Below are 18,014 nucleotides of genomic sequence, written 5' to 3'. Positions count from 1 at the left end.
CATCTTGACCAGGTTGAGGTCAGTTCTGCAGTTCTGTATATAAAACATGCCTTTTTAGCAACATTATGCCTGTGTGAATATGACTCTATGAAAAGCCTAAGCCATTTGCTCCTTTGCTATACTGGTAATCTCAAAAGATATATATTTATCCCTTTTTTAAAAAAATGAGTCTGGTAGACAGTATGTTTATCTGTCATTGCTTCTATCTGATCAGAACTCTGTCATATTTTCCAGGTTGGCCAATTTTGTGCTATTATTTGTTAGTTATATACTGTCCTATTTATAGTTAAAGTTTAGCAGATTTTTTGTGATTGCCACTGCTAAATGTACCACAGTTCTATAATAATGTATTTTATATCATTTCATTTCATTTCTAACTTTTTAAAGTTTTGTTAATAATAATTACAAATCATCTGTGAGAAATAGAATTATTCCTGTAAAGAACATAGCCTAAGTAACTCCATATTTACGCTTCTCATGACCTAAATTAACCCTAAGATAATTAGCTGTGTAAGGAATTAAGAAAGGGGAAGTATGTATGACACCTTTTCTGAGAAAACAAAAGCCATAAATGTGGTTAGTACATTCTGAGTTGGGTCAGGCTGACCGAAGCTTATTTTAATAATAAGGAGGAAGCTACCACATTTCAATTAATTGTTTTGTTAAGGACATGTAGGAAGGGTATTTCCATTGGGGATTACTAATCCGGGAATATGATGCTGAAGCCAAAACTTTATGTAACGTCCTATAAACAATGATAGGAGGGGGCTTTGGGGGCATTTTAATTGTTTTGCTGATTGTTCGAAAATGTATTTAAACCATGTTTTCGGACCTGTAAGATGTTCTCTCTCTTTCATGGGAGAACCCTTTTGCAAAAGCTTATGATAGATGATAGATAGATAGATAGATAGATAGATAGATAGATAGATAGATAGATATACACACATACATACATACACACATACATATCTAATAAATCTGCTTTTTAATTGTTCATGGTCTCCTCATTACTTTCTATGAAGTTTGTTTTTTTTTAATCTCACAAGGCCACAATAAGGGTTTGATTGGATTGGATGTAGCAGTTTTTAGATAAAAATATAAGAAGCTATCAAATTGTGCTTCTAAACTATATAAATTAAAATTTACATTTCTGATAGAAATTGTGTAAATACTAATATACATTATTCTGAGCTTTCTAGTATTTGTATTTCAGCATAGTTTGAATGCTAAGCAGACAGGTACTGGCAACAACTTACATAAAAGACCATTGGCTGCCAATACTTTAAATGCCACTAAAAATAATAATAAATAATAACAATAAATAAATGTTATAATAATAATTTCTTACATATAAAGCATTACATTCTCTTACTTGCAATATTACTGGCTCAATAGGATTTGTAGAACTTCGAAGAATTACACTTGCAAGGGCACCACACAGACTGTAAGCATTCTGAAGGGCTTCTCTAGTCTCATTATCTAGAACTATAAGTAACATATATGCAATAACTGTATCATTAACACTGTAAGAAATATATTTAGAAAAACTGAAAAAATTGGAAAATCTTTCAGAAATGATAAACCTCCACAAAACTATTTTTTTTTAATTTTTCCATACCCAGTTCCATCTTAATCCTAACTATTGTACATATAAATATAGGTAGTCCTTGACATATGACCATTTGTTCAATCACCATTTAAAATTATGGTAGTATAGAAAAGGTGTCTACAATCAGTACTCACACTTACAACTGACACAGTATCTCCATGATTATATGATCAAAATTCAAGCACTTAGCAACTGGCATGTATTTATATGATAATTGCACCTTCCCAGGGCACTTCCAACAAGCAAAGTCAATGGGGGAAACTGGATTAGCTGAACAACTGAGCAAAAAAGTTAATAAAATCAGACACAACTCACTTAATTGCATCACTTAGTAACAGAACTTCCAGTCCCAATTGTGGTTGTATGCAGGGATAAAATGCTCCCGGTTCGGACCGGATCACTCAATCCGGTAGCGATGGAGGCGGGTGGTTCGGAGAACGGGTAGCAAAAATCCCTGCCCCCCCCCCCATACCCAGCTGAGCCGCACAATCAGAGGCTTTTTTTTTTTTTTACTTTTAAAAGCATTTTTTCTACAACCTTTTTGGCCGAAAAAATGCTTTTAAAAGTAAAAAAAAAAGCTTCTGATGATCGCGTGGCTCAGCTGGGATCCTCAAAGGCTTTTAAATGCATTTTTTCTAAATGCCTCTGATGATCCAAGCTGAGTTGCCTGGTCGGCAGAAGCTTTTTTTCTTTTAAAAGCCTCTGACGATCCAAGCTGAGTTGCCTGATCGTCAGAGGCATTTAAAAGAAAAAAAGCCTCTGCCGATCAGGCAACTCAGCTGGGATCGTCAGAGCCTTTTGAAAGCATTTTTTACAACCTCTGCACCGAAGAGGTTGTAGAAAAAATGGTTTTAAAAGTAAAAAAAAAAAAAAAATGGCCAGCCACCCAGTCACATTACACCCCCCCCCCCCAACCAAGCCATGCCTACAGAACCGGTAGTAACAAATTTTAGATTTCACCACTGGTTGTATGTCAAAGACAACCTGTATACATATATTCAAAATACAAGCTAACTAAATTTAGCAAACTGAAAACATTTCAACTGTTTTTCTATCTCAGATTTTATATTTTGTAGATAATTCATTTCTGATGGAAGTATCATAATCACTTGTTTACATATTCCACAATTTGTCATATCTGCAAAGAAATAAATGAGGTTGTACAGAATATGATACAAATAGTATAGTATATTTCATGCTAATTATCACTTTTTACTTTGTTATTATTTTACAAATATTAAACTGTTCTGCTCCAGACCCTTGCAATAAATTATTTTTAAAAAATCCTCATTCAAGGAAGCATGATTCTAATAACAAGTGAACTCCTCTTTAATTAAAAATTTAATAGGACATCAGCCTATTTAAAAAAGAAAGAAATCAGAGCTATCAATAAGATTATATCACATATATTCCCAGCTAAAAAATAACTTGTATGTGCAACTCAAATACATTTAAAACTTACCTAACTTAGAAAGCAAGCCTACAACATTCAAGGTTAATGGAGGGCTTAGATTTGGGTCCTCAATAAGTTCTACTAAGCAATTGAGGCATTCACTTGGTAAAATATGGTTTGATGCAAAAAATCTTGTCAATTTCAATCCTGAGATAACCTGAAAAGAAAAATTGTAAGGGTATGTCTATGAAGTCTCCACAAGTCAAGTTAACTTGAGACAGTCTACTTTTTCTTTGATTTTCCAATTACTGGTATATTAACTTGTTGATATTTTTTTCTTATGTAGCAACATTGTTGAAGCAACGTGTGCTTTAAAACTACAATAGGAGGTTTATTGGATGCAAATCACAATATGCAGAAATAAATCAATTAATCTCTATATCACAGATTTTTTTTGTCCTTGTCACCTTGAAAATAGGGGCCCAATTGCCTTAAATGCTGCCCATTTACCTTGAGGTAGGATGGGCGGTCTATACATTTTATAAATAAAGACAATATTATCCTCATCATTATATATTTTAAGAAATTTTCAAACAACTATAGAAGACAGAACTTGCAAAACAGCTCTGTAATAAACATACCTGTATTTCCTGTATACCTGTATTTCACTGGACTAGTATCAGTTTATTAACAAGTCAGGTTATGTATAACTGTGACCTTGTAGCTCTTCTGCATAGAGCATTAAAGTACAAATATGCAGTTTGGAAACCAGCATAAAAATAACTCAACTCAACTCAAAGACTGATCAGACTTTAGACTCATATTTTGCATTGACAGTGAAGTGCTAGAAGCCTGGGGTAGAAGAAAGCTACGTGGGAAAACAACTCCCTTGATGCCAGCTGCTGGAAGTAACATAGTTGTGATTCAACAAGTGGTACCAAGACACTATTCTCTCCTTCTTGTTTCCCCTCCCCTTTCTCACCCAACTCATAGTATGAGAATCAAAACAGAAAGGTTCTTATTTCTTTTGCCATGGTAGAAAGCATAAGCAAAGTGGAGAAGAGAAGGACGGGAAGTGGGTCTTGTCACCTTCCCCGCAGAAGTACCGACCAGTTTCAGCAGGGTTATTTCTTATTAGAGGGAGGGAAGAAAGTAACACTCCCCCCACCCCACCTCTACCACAGGTGCAGATTGCAGAGTCCGAGCACTACTGCAGCCAGTTAGTGGTTGATCTGTTTCTCCTCCCCCACTTGCCGTATGACTTATACCCCAACAAAAACATCTATCAAGAGACATTTGTTTAAACACATATGTGCTTTGATATAATTTATCCCCATCCATTTTTGTTCTTTCAGGCAGAATAGGGAGCAATTCTAAGGGAATTTTCACTCAAAGCTTTACAAGCAGTGGTGGGTTGTCCCCGGTTCGCACTGGTTCTATAGAACCGGTAGTAAAACTGGCGGGAGGCTCCACCCACTGACCCTGACGTCATTAAAACGCTTCTGCGCATGCCCCGTTGCGAACTGGAGTAAAGGTAAGTAGAACCCACCCGTTTACAGATGGACTTATCAGTCTTATCTCATAGGTGAGACAACAATCCTTCGGCTTGGAATCTTTGAGAAAGAATATTAAACAGATTATAAAGAACTGTTTCCTGTATTCTATAAGTATTGTAAGGACTAAATATCTATTTCAGAGATTTCATAACTCATCTTCATTTCCTTGGGTTAAATCCAAGCATTATTACCTTGCCTTTGTATTTATTTTTATGCCGGTCAGTCAAGGTGGAAAACATACCTAATATTCCTATCTCTCCTATTTTCAATCCTGTGAGTTGGGTTGGTCTGTTACTGATCTGAATTATGTAAGGGGCTTGAGAAAGCCTGCACTTGGTGTGCGTGTAGCTGGCATATCTGCAGGGAGGATCCCGTAACATTATAGTAGAGATACAGAAACGAAAGAGCCACTTCTATTCCATTCCTCTTCAGCAGGGAAAAGAAATTGATGAACTACTAGGGAGGGAGGGGTCTTTTTTAGTGGCAGAACACTAGTCCTAGCTCCCACTTTCTCTCCATGGGTTGGCAAGAAAAGCGAGAGCAATGGCTTTCTGGCACAAAGGGAAATACCACCACCTATGGTCCAAAGATAAATATCAGTGGCTGTGGCCCCGGATGCATGAACCACAGTAGCTCTCACCGACCAACAGCCGCAAGATCAGGGCCATGTCCCCAAACGGATTTGTGGGTGGCTTCTTTGCCTGTTCCGATAGGGGCTGACATGTGCCACTGCCAAAACAAAATAATGGCAGGGGCTGCCTACATAAAGGGCCAGTTAAGGACCAGTTGAGGACGGCGTCCTACATTCAGTTCTTCAACGATTACTGGAGGTTTTTTGCGCTAGGAGCGATCAGGACCCAACATATTCGCCCTTAACCACTTCGTTTATATATGGATCTTCTGCATATCTTTCGCAAAAACGGGACAGTAGTGGGGGAATTGTGACTGAAAAGCTTCGATAGCGCTGAGGCAGCAGCGGGCCAGTTATTTGAACGCGCCTTCTTTCTCTACTTATTTCTAGTACAAAATATCTGAAAGGGAAAGTGGGGGGGGGAGCTTTGGACCGGTTGGTCTACCGAGACTGTCTCTCACCTCTAAACTCCGCTGAAGCAGCGCTGCGTTGGGCTGGGTGCGGGCAGCTCGGTATTGAGAAGCCGCCAAGAGCAGAGACTTCATACAGGCCGAGGCGTCCATGGCCTCAACCGTCCGTAAAGTCGGCCAGAGACAGTGTCAGCCCTCACCTCGCGAAATTCAAAAGTTTGTATTTGGCGCCTTGGCCGCCATTTTGCCCCTGTTGCTCCAGTGAAGGAAAGCCTCCGGAGTTGGGCGGAAGCCTCCGCCGCTCTAGGAAGCTCGCTTGCATGCTGGGAACCAGCGAGAAGGATCTCAGCGGGGAGGTTCTGTTCGCTCCGGGCTCGGAGCTCGACCGCTTTCATCCACTCCAGCCCTTGTGAAATGTGGCCAGGCGTAGTTGAGGCCAGTGTGTGGGATGGCTATTTTTTGCTTTCAACCAACGGCTTTCGTAAAGTTCCGACCGCGAAAAACCCACAGAAGTCAGAGGGAAACTGCGTCCGCTTCTCAAAGCGTGTTCGAGAGAAGGAGCTTTGGGCAAAGCTCTGCAGGGAGGGGTGATTAGACAAGGCGTTGTAGAATGCAAGCAGGTAAGAATAGGAGGAGGGGAAAGCCAGGCTGAATTTTCATTCAGTTCAAACCTTTATTGTCAGAGTGCAACATGTGTACAATGAGATGGGCTGAGCCTCGCTTCGTGCACCACCCCCCATACAGCTCACAGTGAAAGACAGTCAAAAAAAAAATCCCTAGTGAATCCTACTAACAAGCACACAATCCTACTGCACCATGTGAACTTATTGCACATCGCGCCCGCCCCGCAAGTCAATGGTACTATGTTGTTGTAAAGTTATTTTCCATTCAGAAGCCTGACAGCCCATGGATAAAAACTGTTCTTCAGCCTATTTGTGCGGCTGCCTATGCTTCTATATCTCCTTTCCAACAGCAGGAGAATAAAGAAGTGCTGACCAGGATGTGAGTCGTCCCTTGGAAGTTGGGCGGCATAGAAATGCGACTAATTAAATAAATTTTCCTCGCTCTTCTAAGGCAGCGAGCCTTAGCGATGTCATCTATGGATATCGGGACAGCCCACAATGTTTTGTGCTGTGCACCCTTTGTAATGTCTTTCAATCCACAGCTGTCAGGCCGGCATACCACACTAATGCAATGAGTGAGGATGCTTTCTATTGTGGATGGGTAAAAGGGAGGTCGTCAGTTGTTGTTCCACTTTGTTTTTTTGCAAGACCCTGAGGAAGTGGAGTCTCTGTTGGGCCTTTCTGGCCATCTGGGTCGTGTTGATCTTCCAGGTAAGATCTTCGTCAAGGTAGACTCCCAGGAATTTAAAGGAAGAAACTCTCCACACAGCCCGTTACCTCAAACCCGTGATGGTGAACCTATGGCACGCGTGGCAGAGGTGGCATGCAGAGTCCTCTCTGCTAACACATGTGCTGTTTTCCCCGGTCAGATCTCCATGGCGTTTCTTTCATGAGCTTTTGTTTCCCTGCAAACGACGAAACAGAAGCTCACGAAAGAAAAAAATCTTACCTATTGCTGCGCTGCCGGTGTTGGGATGCCTTGCCTCCCACCAGCCAGCTGGTCTTCAGGTCTCTGCTGCACATGTGCGCATGTCTGCACATTTGCGCATGCATGTCCGTGTGTTTGCATGCACGCACGCACGCACCTTTCAGTTCGGGCATGCATGCGCAGTTTGGGCACTTGGTGTCTTAAAGGTTCGCCATCACTGCTCCAAACAGTAATGAATTTACTCTCGTTTTCAGAAGGAAAGGGTTGCGGTGACTTTGACCTCGTTTTGTTCTGAGTTCCCCTCAAATTTAATCTTCCCTAAGGCAAAGTGATCCGAGTTTTCATCGAGGATTGAATAGGGAGAGGGAGGGATTTAGTCCTCAATTCTATTCTCATCCAGAAGTCCAGCTATGCTTGTGTCTAAAAATGCTTTGACAATCCATAAAAAATGCAAGGCATCAAACATCAATCCACCAAAAGATCCATGACCTATAAACAGCAGAAATTCGGCATTTCTAAGCTGCACTGGTTGCCTGGTTTTGCTGATGCACTTTTCTGTGACCACCAGAAACAGTACTGTATGATAATTTACCAGATTATAATGGTAATTTGTCAAAGTGAGATTTAAAATTAAGAGAATAACAGTGTTGCAAGGAACCTTGGATGTCTTCTAGTCCAATCCCTTGCTCAGGCAGCTAACATTATTATTCTTATTGGCTCTTGTGTTTGTATTTTCCACACAAATGATATATGGATGCTGAGTCCATGGTATTCAATCGTTTATTAGTTGACAGATGGTCATTTCTGCATGGTGTTGATATGTTATTGTTTCTGAAGTTTCTTAATTTAGAACACTTAAGCTCCTTAGGATCTATACCCTGGAACTATCCATCCATTTTTTTTTTTTTATCTTGCCAGGGTTTAGAATCAGTTTACATCATCCACTATAGCAGGGCTGTCAAAGTCAGATCACTGTGGTGTCACATGGCGCATTGGAATTTTTTACCCTTCACTAAACCGGCCGTGGGCGTGGCCAGTGTGTGACGCATCTGGCCCGTGGGCTGGGAGTTTGATAGCCCTGCACTATAGAATTGCTATTGTTCATTTAAGATCACACCATCTTGTAAAAATGTATCCACAATTTTCTGATTCCATCCAGTTGCACCACAGGCTAGTTAGAATAAGACAACATGGGCAGGGATTGTTTGTTTGTTTGTTTGTTTGTTTGTTTTTAAATTTGTATACCGCCCTTCTCCCTGAGGACTCAGGGTGGTGAACAGCCAAGTAAAAACATAAACTACAAACATTAAAATACAATTAAAAAGATATATATAAATTTGGCCCCATGATTAAAACCAATAACAGACAATTAAAAACATTTTAAAAAGTGTTAGGCCAACCCGGCTTGCTGGAAAAAGAAGGTTTTAAGGGCACGGCGGAAGACACCGAGGTCTTGGATTCTCCTTATCTCTGGGAGATAAGGAGAATCCAATGACTAACCCTAACTCTTAAACTGAAAGTGATCCCTTATTTTTAGCAAAATTATGTACCAGATATGCTCAGTGCCTCTGTATGTAATGTGTCAAAATCAGTGTTCCAGTTGAATGAACACAGGTGATTCATCTTCAAAAAGTCTCACAAATCTGTTATAACACATAATTTTTCAGTTCTATAAATGTTTCCAGACAACTTAATAAGACAGGATATTGAGGATAGGGAAAAGAACAATTACTGTACCGCGTGTGTCTTAATATCATAAAATAAGTCAACAAAAATTTTTGTGTGTTTGTGTGTACATGTCTTTATAATGATGAAATAATACTCATAGTTGGGAAATGGAACACACTGGCTAACAACTCTCTAGCAGTTGTCACATGCTGAACTAAGTTTCAGACAGCCTATTGTTTACTGACGACATTGGAAACCACTCCAGCAGTCTTGCTGTCCCCTCATTTTTCCTTTCCATTCTTTTCTAGTTGCTTGTCAGATCTGTAGTATAAGGAGGTACTTTTGGTCCCACTTTGAGCAGTCTCTTTCAACCTAGGAATTTTTGAATGCTGAGATTTTTCATTTTGCCATTCAGTCTGTTTGCAGAGTTTGAAAGATCTAACTATCCCCTCACTGCATCAATTGACACAACTTTTTGTTCTAGCAAGATAATGAAAAAATGGCTGGATCTGTCATGTGGTTGTAATTTATTTTTTATCCTCTCAGACTTCAACTCCATGTCTGCCTTTTTCATTTTTTTCTCTAGATGAAAGGGAAATATTAGAAATCCATGATAACAGGATCATTGTTACCATTATTTAGACAGATTTGGAAGTGGGGCTTGCTATTTCTAATCCACTTTATATCCCTTCTTCCCATTTGTGCCATGAGTTAACAGTGGTCACTTTTTCATATGAATTCTCTGCCTCATCTAAGAGAGTTAGTAATTCCTGGACAGTAATTCCTGGACAGATTACATGATGAGTTAATTGAAGCCCACCTCACAATTTAATTAAATAAGTGGTAAATTGAAGATGATATCTGCTCACGGCAGTTGTAGATGTGTGGCATATCTTACTGATGGTTACAAAATATTTGTTATTTTAGAAAAACCTTAGGTTTACTTGCATAGTAAACCTTGTATGCACATGGTAACTATTTGACAAATTCCGTGTATATATTTTATTATATGCATTAGGACCATTTTCTTCATATATTAATGACAACTTTTTATAGAATAAAGCAAATAACAGCAAATGTTTCTGCTGTTATTTCCTGTGACACAGATGATTTACGAAAACCTTACATACCGGCTGATACTATCAACCAATGTGAAAGTGTTAAATCCTGTGTAATGGAAATAATTAATTTTCGAAAAGCTGCTGTCTTTTTATATACATAAAACTTAAATTGAAAAACAATCAAAATAAATTAAAAACAATCAAAAATATACCCAGCTAAATGTTATCATCAACATAGATCACTAGCTATTTGAAATGGAAGTGATATAACAATAGCATAGTATGTTCTATTACATATTAGGTGAAGGAGGGTAAAGAGGCTTAGGGATCAAGTCCCATGAGAAAAGATTCAAACATTTATTGCACACCTTGTACATTTTTAAAATATTAGTAACATGCCAATGTTTTTACTAAAGAATTACAGACCAAATTCTGTAATAGCGTTACTTTAACAAGAAAATGAATTGGTGGAACTAATCAAACATTTTAATGATGTTTTTCTTTTCTAAACTGCAGCTCATTTAAAGTGGTAGATGTTATGCATTTTATTTTTATATATAAACTAAAAAGAAAGCATAAGAGTTCCTTAAATTCATCCTGCATGCTACCTGCAACAATTGATCAAAATGTAAAATTCCATTGTAAAATATCATCAAGAAAAACTATATGTACTAGTATCTTTTCTTGTATAGTGACCAACACACTTCACCCAAATAAAACTATGTAATTCAGATAATTGTTGGCTTCTTGGTGTCCTCTGAGCTTCCCTTTTTTCTTGCAGACATTTCATTTACAGGTTAGGTGACATCATCATCGCATTGAGGAACAGAGTTTGCAGGTTTCTTTTATGCAGAAATATATATGCAGAAAGAGAAAATCAAAGAAGAATAAAGACCAGTGGTGAAATGTAAAATTTGTTACTACTGCTTCTGTGGGCGTGGCTTGGTTGTGGTGGGGTTAATATGACTGAGTGGGAGTGGCCAACTTTTTTTTTTTTACTTTTAAAACCATTTTTTCTACAACCTCTTCGGCGGAAGAGGTTGTAGAAAAAATGCTTTTAAAAGCCTCTGATGATCCCAGCTGAGCCGCGTGATCATCAGAGGCTTTTTTTTTTTACTTTTAAAAGCATTTTTTGGCCAAAGAGGTTGTAGAAAAAATGCTTTTAAAAATTGAAAAAAATCCTCTGATGATTGCGCGGCTCAGCTGGGCAATGAGGGGGCAGGGATTTTTGTTACCGGTTCTCTGAACCACACGTCTCCATCGCTACCGGATCGGGCAATCCGGTCTGAACCGGGAGCATTTCACCCCTGATAAAGACCCAATAATTTAATCAGAAATTACATATCGTCTTCTTTAAAAATACAATTTTAGTAAATACAAAATCTTCTGAGAGGGCATAAACTATTAAGGTGATTGATCTTTCCAAACTTTGAATGGACATGATGTAGCATGATGATGAGTTAAGCATTTGGCTTGCTTAACATATTAAATAATAATTGGTGGTTACTAGAGGTGCTTATGCTACTTCTTAACCAAATCTTGCATAGCTACTTGATCAGCTATATAAACATTCTTAGGTTTCTTATATTCATTACTGTGATCTTAAAACATGAGATTTAAATATATCTGTGTTTTTGTAAGTGTTACTTATAGCAATGATATTGAATAATACTAAAATAAACAATTTAGAATTTTATAAAGATCAAAGATCCTTGCATTTATGACTCTCAGATATAGTAAGTTAAATAGTGCAAATAAAGGAAAACTGTTAAAGTGAAAATATAATGAGGTATTGCAAAATGGAAAAAGCTATCACCTTTTTGTGGTATAAGCTTTTCATATGTCCACTTCATCAGGGCGTGTATGTACTCAGTACATGGAAAGAAGATTATACAAGCATGTATGCATTTTACAAAATGTGCCTTTTTACACAGGCAAGCAAACCAGCAAGTAAAAATTGGTATTTGTCACCTAATTATCGAAAGTACAAATGAACACAGAATCCAGTGAAGTGAATAGAAGAGTTTGCATGGGTGTGATCCATAGAACACCCCTGCTGAAATGGAGTGAACAGATTAATCGGGCAAGACGTTAATGTAATCTTCACCAACATCTGGAGAGAGGATGAGAAAAAGATTATCATATTTCTCTAAATTTCAGTGCAAAAAGTTATTCACATTCACAATGTGCTGCTTAAATAATCAATGTTGATTTAAACACACAGTAGTAAGAGATAATTTACTATATAAGACTCAATAGAATGAGGATTCTATCTATTACATAACTATCTTACAATATACAATTCAAGGGGCCAGAAACCTGAAGAACAGAAATCTGTAGCAAAGACATAAAATGATTTCTTTTTTAACCTCACATCCATTCCTACTTTTGCTCCTTTAAATTCTGGTTGAATTGTGTTTTCAGTGTTAAATGTAACTAGTCAAAATCTTAGAAGGCTTTTATTTATGGTATGTTTTATCACCCTTCCACAGCAAATAACTTATATCCCAATATCTCCATAGCTCCTTTCATTTCCCCCCCCCCCCCAGTCCTATAGAGATATGTTTAACTATTTCACTTTGTAGGATGGTGTCTCCTTCAGTTATAGTGCCTCAATATAGAAAAGCAATCCACTTCCAATCAAAAGTGTCAGAGGGTCAGTTCACTTTGGCAGGAATATACTTTACTTTGTTCAGCAGTCAATACCAATGTATCACTCCAATGTGATACTTAGAGTAGACTCCTTTTCACACTCTCACACTCTCACACTATCAAAAGCATTGATGTTTTAGTAAAAAGCCAAAGCAAAGCTGTTTTTTAAAGAATTTGCATACGCCCACATGCATATTGTATTTTGCTTCTCTTTTTTTTTATTTTGAGACAGACATAAAAGGAACTTTTTTTTCCACTGTAAAGATGAATGAGATTATTTATAACAATGTGAATTTAAATTTAACCTATTTAGGTACTGCCTAACTCCAGAATTACCCTGATGGCTCGCAATATGGCAGAGAATAAAATACAAATACAACTCGAAAAGACAAAACCACCACCAATAAAGTAGAATAAGTACAATATAAATAAAAAGACGGTTAATCTAGTTAATATAATGTATCAACAAACTTGTAATCACCCTAGTCCAAGGTCTGGCAATGGTTGTGTCTAAGGCCCTCCAGAACATTAACGGGGGAACCATCCAGTTTTCAGGGGGATGATTTTTCCAGGGGCAGACAGATAAGGCCATGCATATCAGTTTACAATACTATATTATATTCTGCTAACTGCCTTTAGTTGTTTGCTGCTAATACTTCCATTTTTGACATAAATAAAGTTTTAAAGGACTTGGCTTCTTTCAAATGTTCAGTGCCTTAAAAAATACAGAGTAGACTTCTTCTGTCAGACTGTTACATTATCTAGCCTAATGTTGTTCTCTTCCTGATGTATGTTATAACATCTCAGTCTACCAGCAGTTTGATCTTGCCTGGCTCAAGGGTGACTCAGCCTTCCATCCTTCCGAGGTTGGTAAAATGAGGGCCTAGCTTGTGGGCAATATGCTGGCTCTCTAAATCACTTAAAGAGGGTTGTAAAGCACTGTGAAGCAGTAAATAAGTCAAAGTGCTATTGCTGCTATGCTTTTATGCAGGTGGACCCTGACTTACAGCTGAGACCAGATTAGGTCAACTAGGTGAGCCACTGCAGAAAATGCATGTGCTTGATTTTATGACAATTTTGCCTTGATTGTTAAGTGAAATCATTGCAGACATTAAGTGAATCATATGGTCGGTAAGCAAATCTGACTTGACCCATTGACTTTGCTTGTTGGCTGGAAAAGTTAGCAAGAGCAATTTATTTATTTATTAAATGTATTTGCTACCATCTCGTTTCAAGCCTATGGAAGTGTCATAAATAATGCCAGTTGCATTTGATCATGTGACTGGAGGGTGCTGCAACTGCAATGGCAGTGAAAAAACTGTCATGTTTTCACTGCCATTGTACCTTGATGCTTGCTTAATGGTTTTAAGTCTCAAAGACCACCTGTATATTTTATCTAGGGTTTGACCTTGAGAATGCAAAGTATGTATATGACCACTGACCAACAGGGCACAGCCAGATGTTAAAGTACTTTCCATCAGTCCTTCAGCAGGGAAAAAAGTATGCGGGCCAAAATCTGCTGCCTTAATTGCCAAGCAATTAGTAATGAGGCTAACAGCTGGTCCTGTCCTTATTGTTTTAATGTGGAGCAAGTTAAGAAGAGGGATTGATGAATGTCCATAATTTTATTGCCTCCCCACTCCACTAAGCATGTCCAACTAGCTGGATAACAATAATCACAACCATTCAAGAACCTAACATAGGGTGGCCTTGGGTGGTACTTGAAATGGTGTGTTTAACAATTTAGCATGTTGCCCATTTAATAGGAGACAGGAGACAGTTGTATACATGCTTGAAATGTTGCCATTGTTACTTCCTGCAAACTGAAGAATTTTTCCATCCACACAAGATATGGTAGCTGTGGCTAGGAGAGCTTTTGCACACCTTTGGGTAGTGTGTCAGTTGCGCCCATTCCTGGACCAAGAGTCCTGCTCACTGTCACCCATCTCTTTGTAACCTCTTGCTTAGATTACTGTAACATGTTTTACATGGGGCTATCTTTGAAGAGCATTCAGAAAGTTCAACAGGTGCAAAATGTAGCTGCATGGATAATAAATGGTGCCGGCTATGTGGCACATGTAAAATAACTTCTCTGTGAACTGCACAGGCTGCTGGTGTGTTTCTAGGTGCAATTTTAAAAGCCCTGCATGGCTTGTATAGGTTACCTGAAGGAATGTCCTTTTCCAAGAGTTTCTACCCATCCAATTCAATTAAATATATTGAGAATGCTGCAGATCCTATCAGTCAAGGAGTGTTAACTGGCAGGAATTATAAAACAGGGCTTTTTCTGCTGTAGCTCCTGTGTTTACAGAATATTCTCCTCTCAGAGAAGAGAATAGAGATTAGAACAGGCTCAGCCCTTTTGGCCTTTGCAAAGCTTTAAAACCTTGGCTATGTATCCAGACCTGGAGTGTGTTAAGGGTCCTGGTTATTTGGCTTTACTATTAGTAGATTAATTATCTCATACGGTTGTACTTATCTTGTGGGTGTTCTTATTGTTTTGATGGTTTTTTTTATTATTTTAATTGTTTTGTACTTTTAGAATTCAGAGTCACTTGATTGAATTGAGTGATTATAGAAATTGAAAAAATAAATAAGTATCCAGCTTATGAATTGATTTTACTGGCAAATCTGAAAGCAGTTAATATTTACTAATTTGCCAATTTGCCTAAATTTCATAGGCTCCCTCTAAACAAATTCCATTTTGTCGTGGGAACAGTATGCAGGCTTTTGCACTGCAGGGGGAACGAAGTATTGATAGTTATTCAGTGAGGGTTATTCAGTGAGAGACTATGCCATTCAGGGAATGCTGTTGTTACAAGAAGAAGCAAGCTCTGGACCCACTATTGATTTTGGCCAATACTGCTAATTTAAATGCTGAAATTCTATTGATAACAGGATAGGCATTTCTGCTGTGGCTGTGAGGAGACTCTGATCTGCTCTGAAAGCTAGATCTGGGCAAAAAGTAACATATCTCATTGGTTCATGCAAAGGAAGAGCCATGCATTCTATCACACCAGATCTGGTATGTAACTGATATGACAGTAATCTGAACAGCAAATCCACAGCCAATGCTTTCCTAAAACTACATTAGTTTTGGACAATAATAGTTACAGTCACTTCCAATCCCACAATGCTATAAAAATACTGTATATGCCTGACCACTTCACCTAAGAAAATAATTGCTCATATTTTTATAACAATCCTCTAAATAATTCCTCTAGGCAGATTAGAATTCCTTCCTTCCTTCCTTCCTTCCTTCCTTCCTTCCTTCCTTCCTTCCTTCCTTCCTTCCTTCCTTCCTTCCTTCTCCTTCCCTCCCTTCCTCTCCCTCTCCCTCGTTCATAAAAGCAAACTTTAGTAGTCTATGCTGATATATCATTTTTTAATTTGAAATATATAAATATTTTACCACCTTATAATTATTTGTCTCTTACCTGGATCCTCATATGCTTCTTCTTTAGTGACATACACAGTTTGAGTTTCTTGATAGTAAGGACAACGATTTACAGGGTAGCACAAATTGATTACTAGGCCTTGATTTGGCTTTTTGTAGTTTTCAATTAAACTGTTAAATGTTCTGAAGACATGTCTTGGAGTACCTTCAGATGTCTAAAATATAAGCACATTAAAGCTAAATTTACACTTAATATTTTATTAATAATTTATTTCATATCTAAAAGATAAGTAATGAAATAAATTCATTTCAGATATGATTATAGCTAATGTAGCATGTCTTTAAAACATCCCCAAACTATAACCTTCAGCATCTTTTTATATTAATACAGAATCAGAATTAAACAACATAATTCATTACAATTTAAAATTCATGAAGTTGGAAAAATAAGATAATCTAAGCACATTCTAGTTTAACATGCATCACCCCCTTCCAACTAGTAAAATTGCATGAAAGTTTTGTAGGAGTCTATTAAAATTATATTTCTTTACATTTAAGGAATAAGGAATAGATTATACATTTTCTTACCTGCATCATAAAATGTCCATCACTTTTCCTGAAGATTCGGTAAGTGTAGATAAGATGTTCATAACTAATTTTTAGAATAGAAAGTGTATTAGGGAAGGGTATGTTCGGGAACTGGGAAAGTAAAACACACTGAAGAATCATACGCCTAAAACTGATAACCATAAAGAGAAATATGCACAAAATGTATAAATTTGTCACTGGTAAAAAAAACTGTAACTAATTAAGTTTTAGTTTTCTAGAAATAGGTATCAGCTAAATAAATAGGAACTTTGTTGTGATGTGAAAATTCTGAACAAATATATGAATTAACATCTCCAGAGCAACAGAAAAATCTGTTCTACCATTCTGGAGGAGAAAAAAAATTAAAAGAAGTATTTATATTGACAAGTTAAAAGAGTAGACATCCCAAGTCAGTATGGAATAATTACATATACTTGCCTCTAAATAATTTTTATAAATACGAATTGCCTTTAAGCTCAGTAGCAATGACAATTGCCATCATACGACTGGTTGAATTTGTACATGAGAACTGGCTTCCATATATGCTACGTATATTATCCTACATATCTCTTTCTACACCATACAACATTTGAAGAAGAAATGGAGAGAGCTGGTGGATAAAAAATATCCTTGAAATGTATCACCTCCAAAAACAGCATATAATTTTATTGTATATTTATTTCTATATTTAAATTTGGGCTAAATATACACTGCAGTTTATAATAAAGCAGAATCAGTATTATGTATACTCCCACTAAGTATATGTGGCTGGAACAATTTCCTTACTTTCTGAAAACAGATGGTAGTTGGTTCCCAAAAATGCAAGCATCTAAAAATAAAACTATGTCCATAAAACATCAGTCATGTTTAAGCTGTCCTTATACAATACCAGATTCAACTGAACATTTGCATTTCTTCTAATTGAATCCTTTCCTTTAACAATAAAAAGAAGTTATTTTAATTACATAAAAGTGGAAGTACTTACAAAACGCACAGGCAAAGAGCGCCAGGTATGCTCTCACTATCTCGTACTAAGAAACTTCCATTTATTCCTACTTTGCTCAGTATTTCTTCACACTTTTCTTTAGTTATATTTCCATGAAAAAATTGAAATTCCATTTATGTATAAAACTGTTTGCAGAATAATTCTTAAGAGTCAGCTAAAAATATGACCTGTTCTCTACTGAACTGTGGAACAAAGAATATTTAAACTGTTAAGTGTGCAGTCTCTATTGTATGATTTGTTGTTTCCCTTATGCAAAAACTAGGAGGTAACACAGGAAGTACTAACTGATAAATAGGTTAGTCATCACCATAGCTGTTAAAACAAAGATCTTCATTTCTTTGGATTTCGGTTGGTTAGAACAGGAAGATATACAAAGCCTAATCAACTTAATATAATCCATCTAATATCTGTTTGAACTTGTAAGGAAATATGACACAATCAAGTTGAGTATAATAACTTAGTCATAAAAACTATAAAATAGTCTGCTGAAAT

At 37.3% G+C, this 18,014-nt stretch overlaps 2 protein-coding genes across 2 annotated transcripts in view; both read right to left on the bottom strand.

The window, feature by feature from the left end:
• The window catches only part of CIP2A (cellular inhibitor of PP2A), a 30,163-nt gene extending 24,411 nt beyond the window's left edge, over window positions 1–5,752 (bottom strand). Inside the window, exons 1-3 of the mRNA XM_070943762.1 lie at window positions 5,651–5,752; window positions 3,072–3,219; window positions 1,373–1,485 (exon numbers count right to left, since the gene is read on the bottom strand). Coding sequence (XP_070799863.1) covers window positions 1,373–1,485; window positions 3,072–3,219; window positions 5,651–5,752 — 363 coding nt within the window. The remainder of the gene's footprint in view (window positions 1–1,372; window positions 1,486–3,071; window positions 3,220–5,650) is intronic.
• Window positions 5,753–11,954: 6,202 nt separating this feature from the next.
• On the bottom strand, window positions 11,955–17,635 carry LOC139316905 (SH2 domain-containing protein 1B-like). The gene is made up of 4 exons (XM_070943761.1): window positions 17,502–17,635; window positions 16,517–16,580; window positions 15,969–16,143; window positions 11,955–11,992 (listed from the first exon to the last, which is right to left on the bottom strand). The coding sequence occupies exons 1-4, from the start codon at window positions 17,633–17,635 to the stop codon at window positions 11,955–11,957; spliced, it is 411 nt and encodes a 136-aa protein (XP_070799862.1).
• Between the last annotated feature and the right edge of the window lie 379 nt (window positions 17,636–18,014).

This window comes from Pituophis catenifer, unplaced genomic scaffold (assembly GCF_029215685.1).
Source record: "Pituophis catenifer annectens isolate HBS135680 unplaced genomic scaffold, rPitCat1.0.hap2 SCAF_4, whole genome shotgun sequence".
In the NCBI taxonomy this organism is placed as follows: domain Eukaryota; kingdom Metazoa; phylum Chordata; class Lepidosauria; order Squamata; family Colubridae; genus Pituophis; species Pituophis catenifer.
The sequence above is the reverse complement of the archived record's forward strand: the minus strand, read 5'-3'. Positions and strand labels throughout refer to the sequence as shown.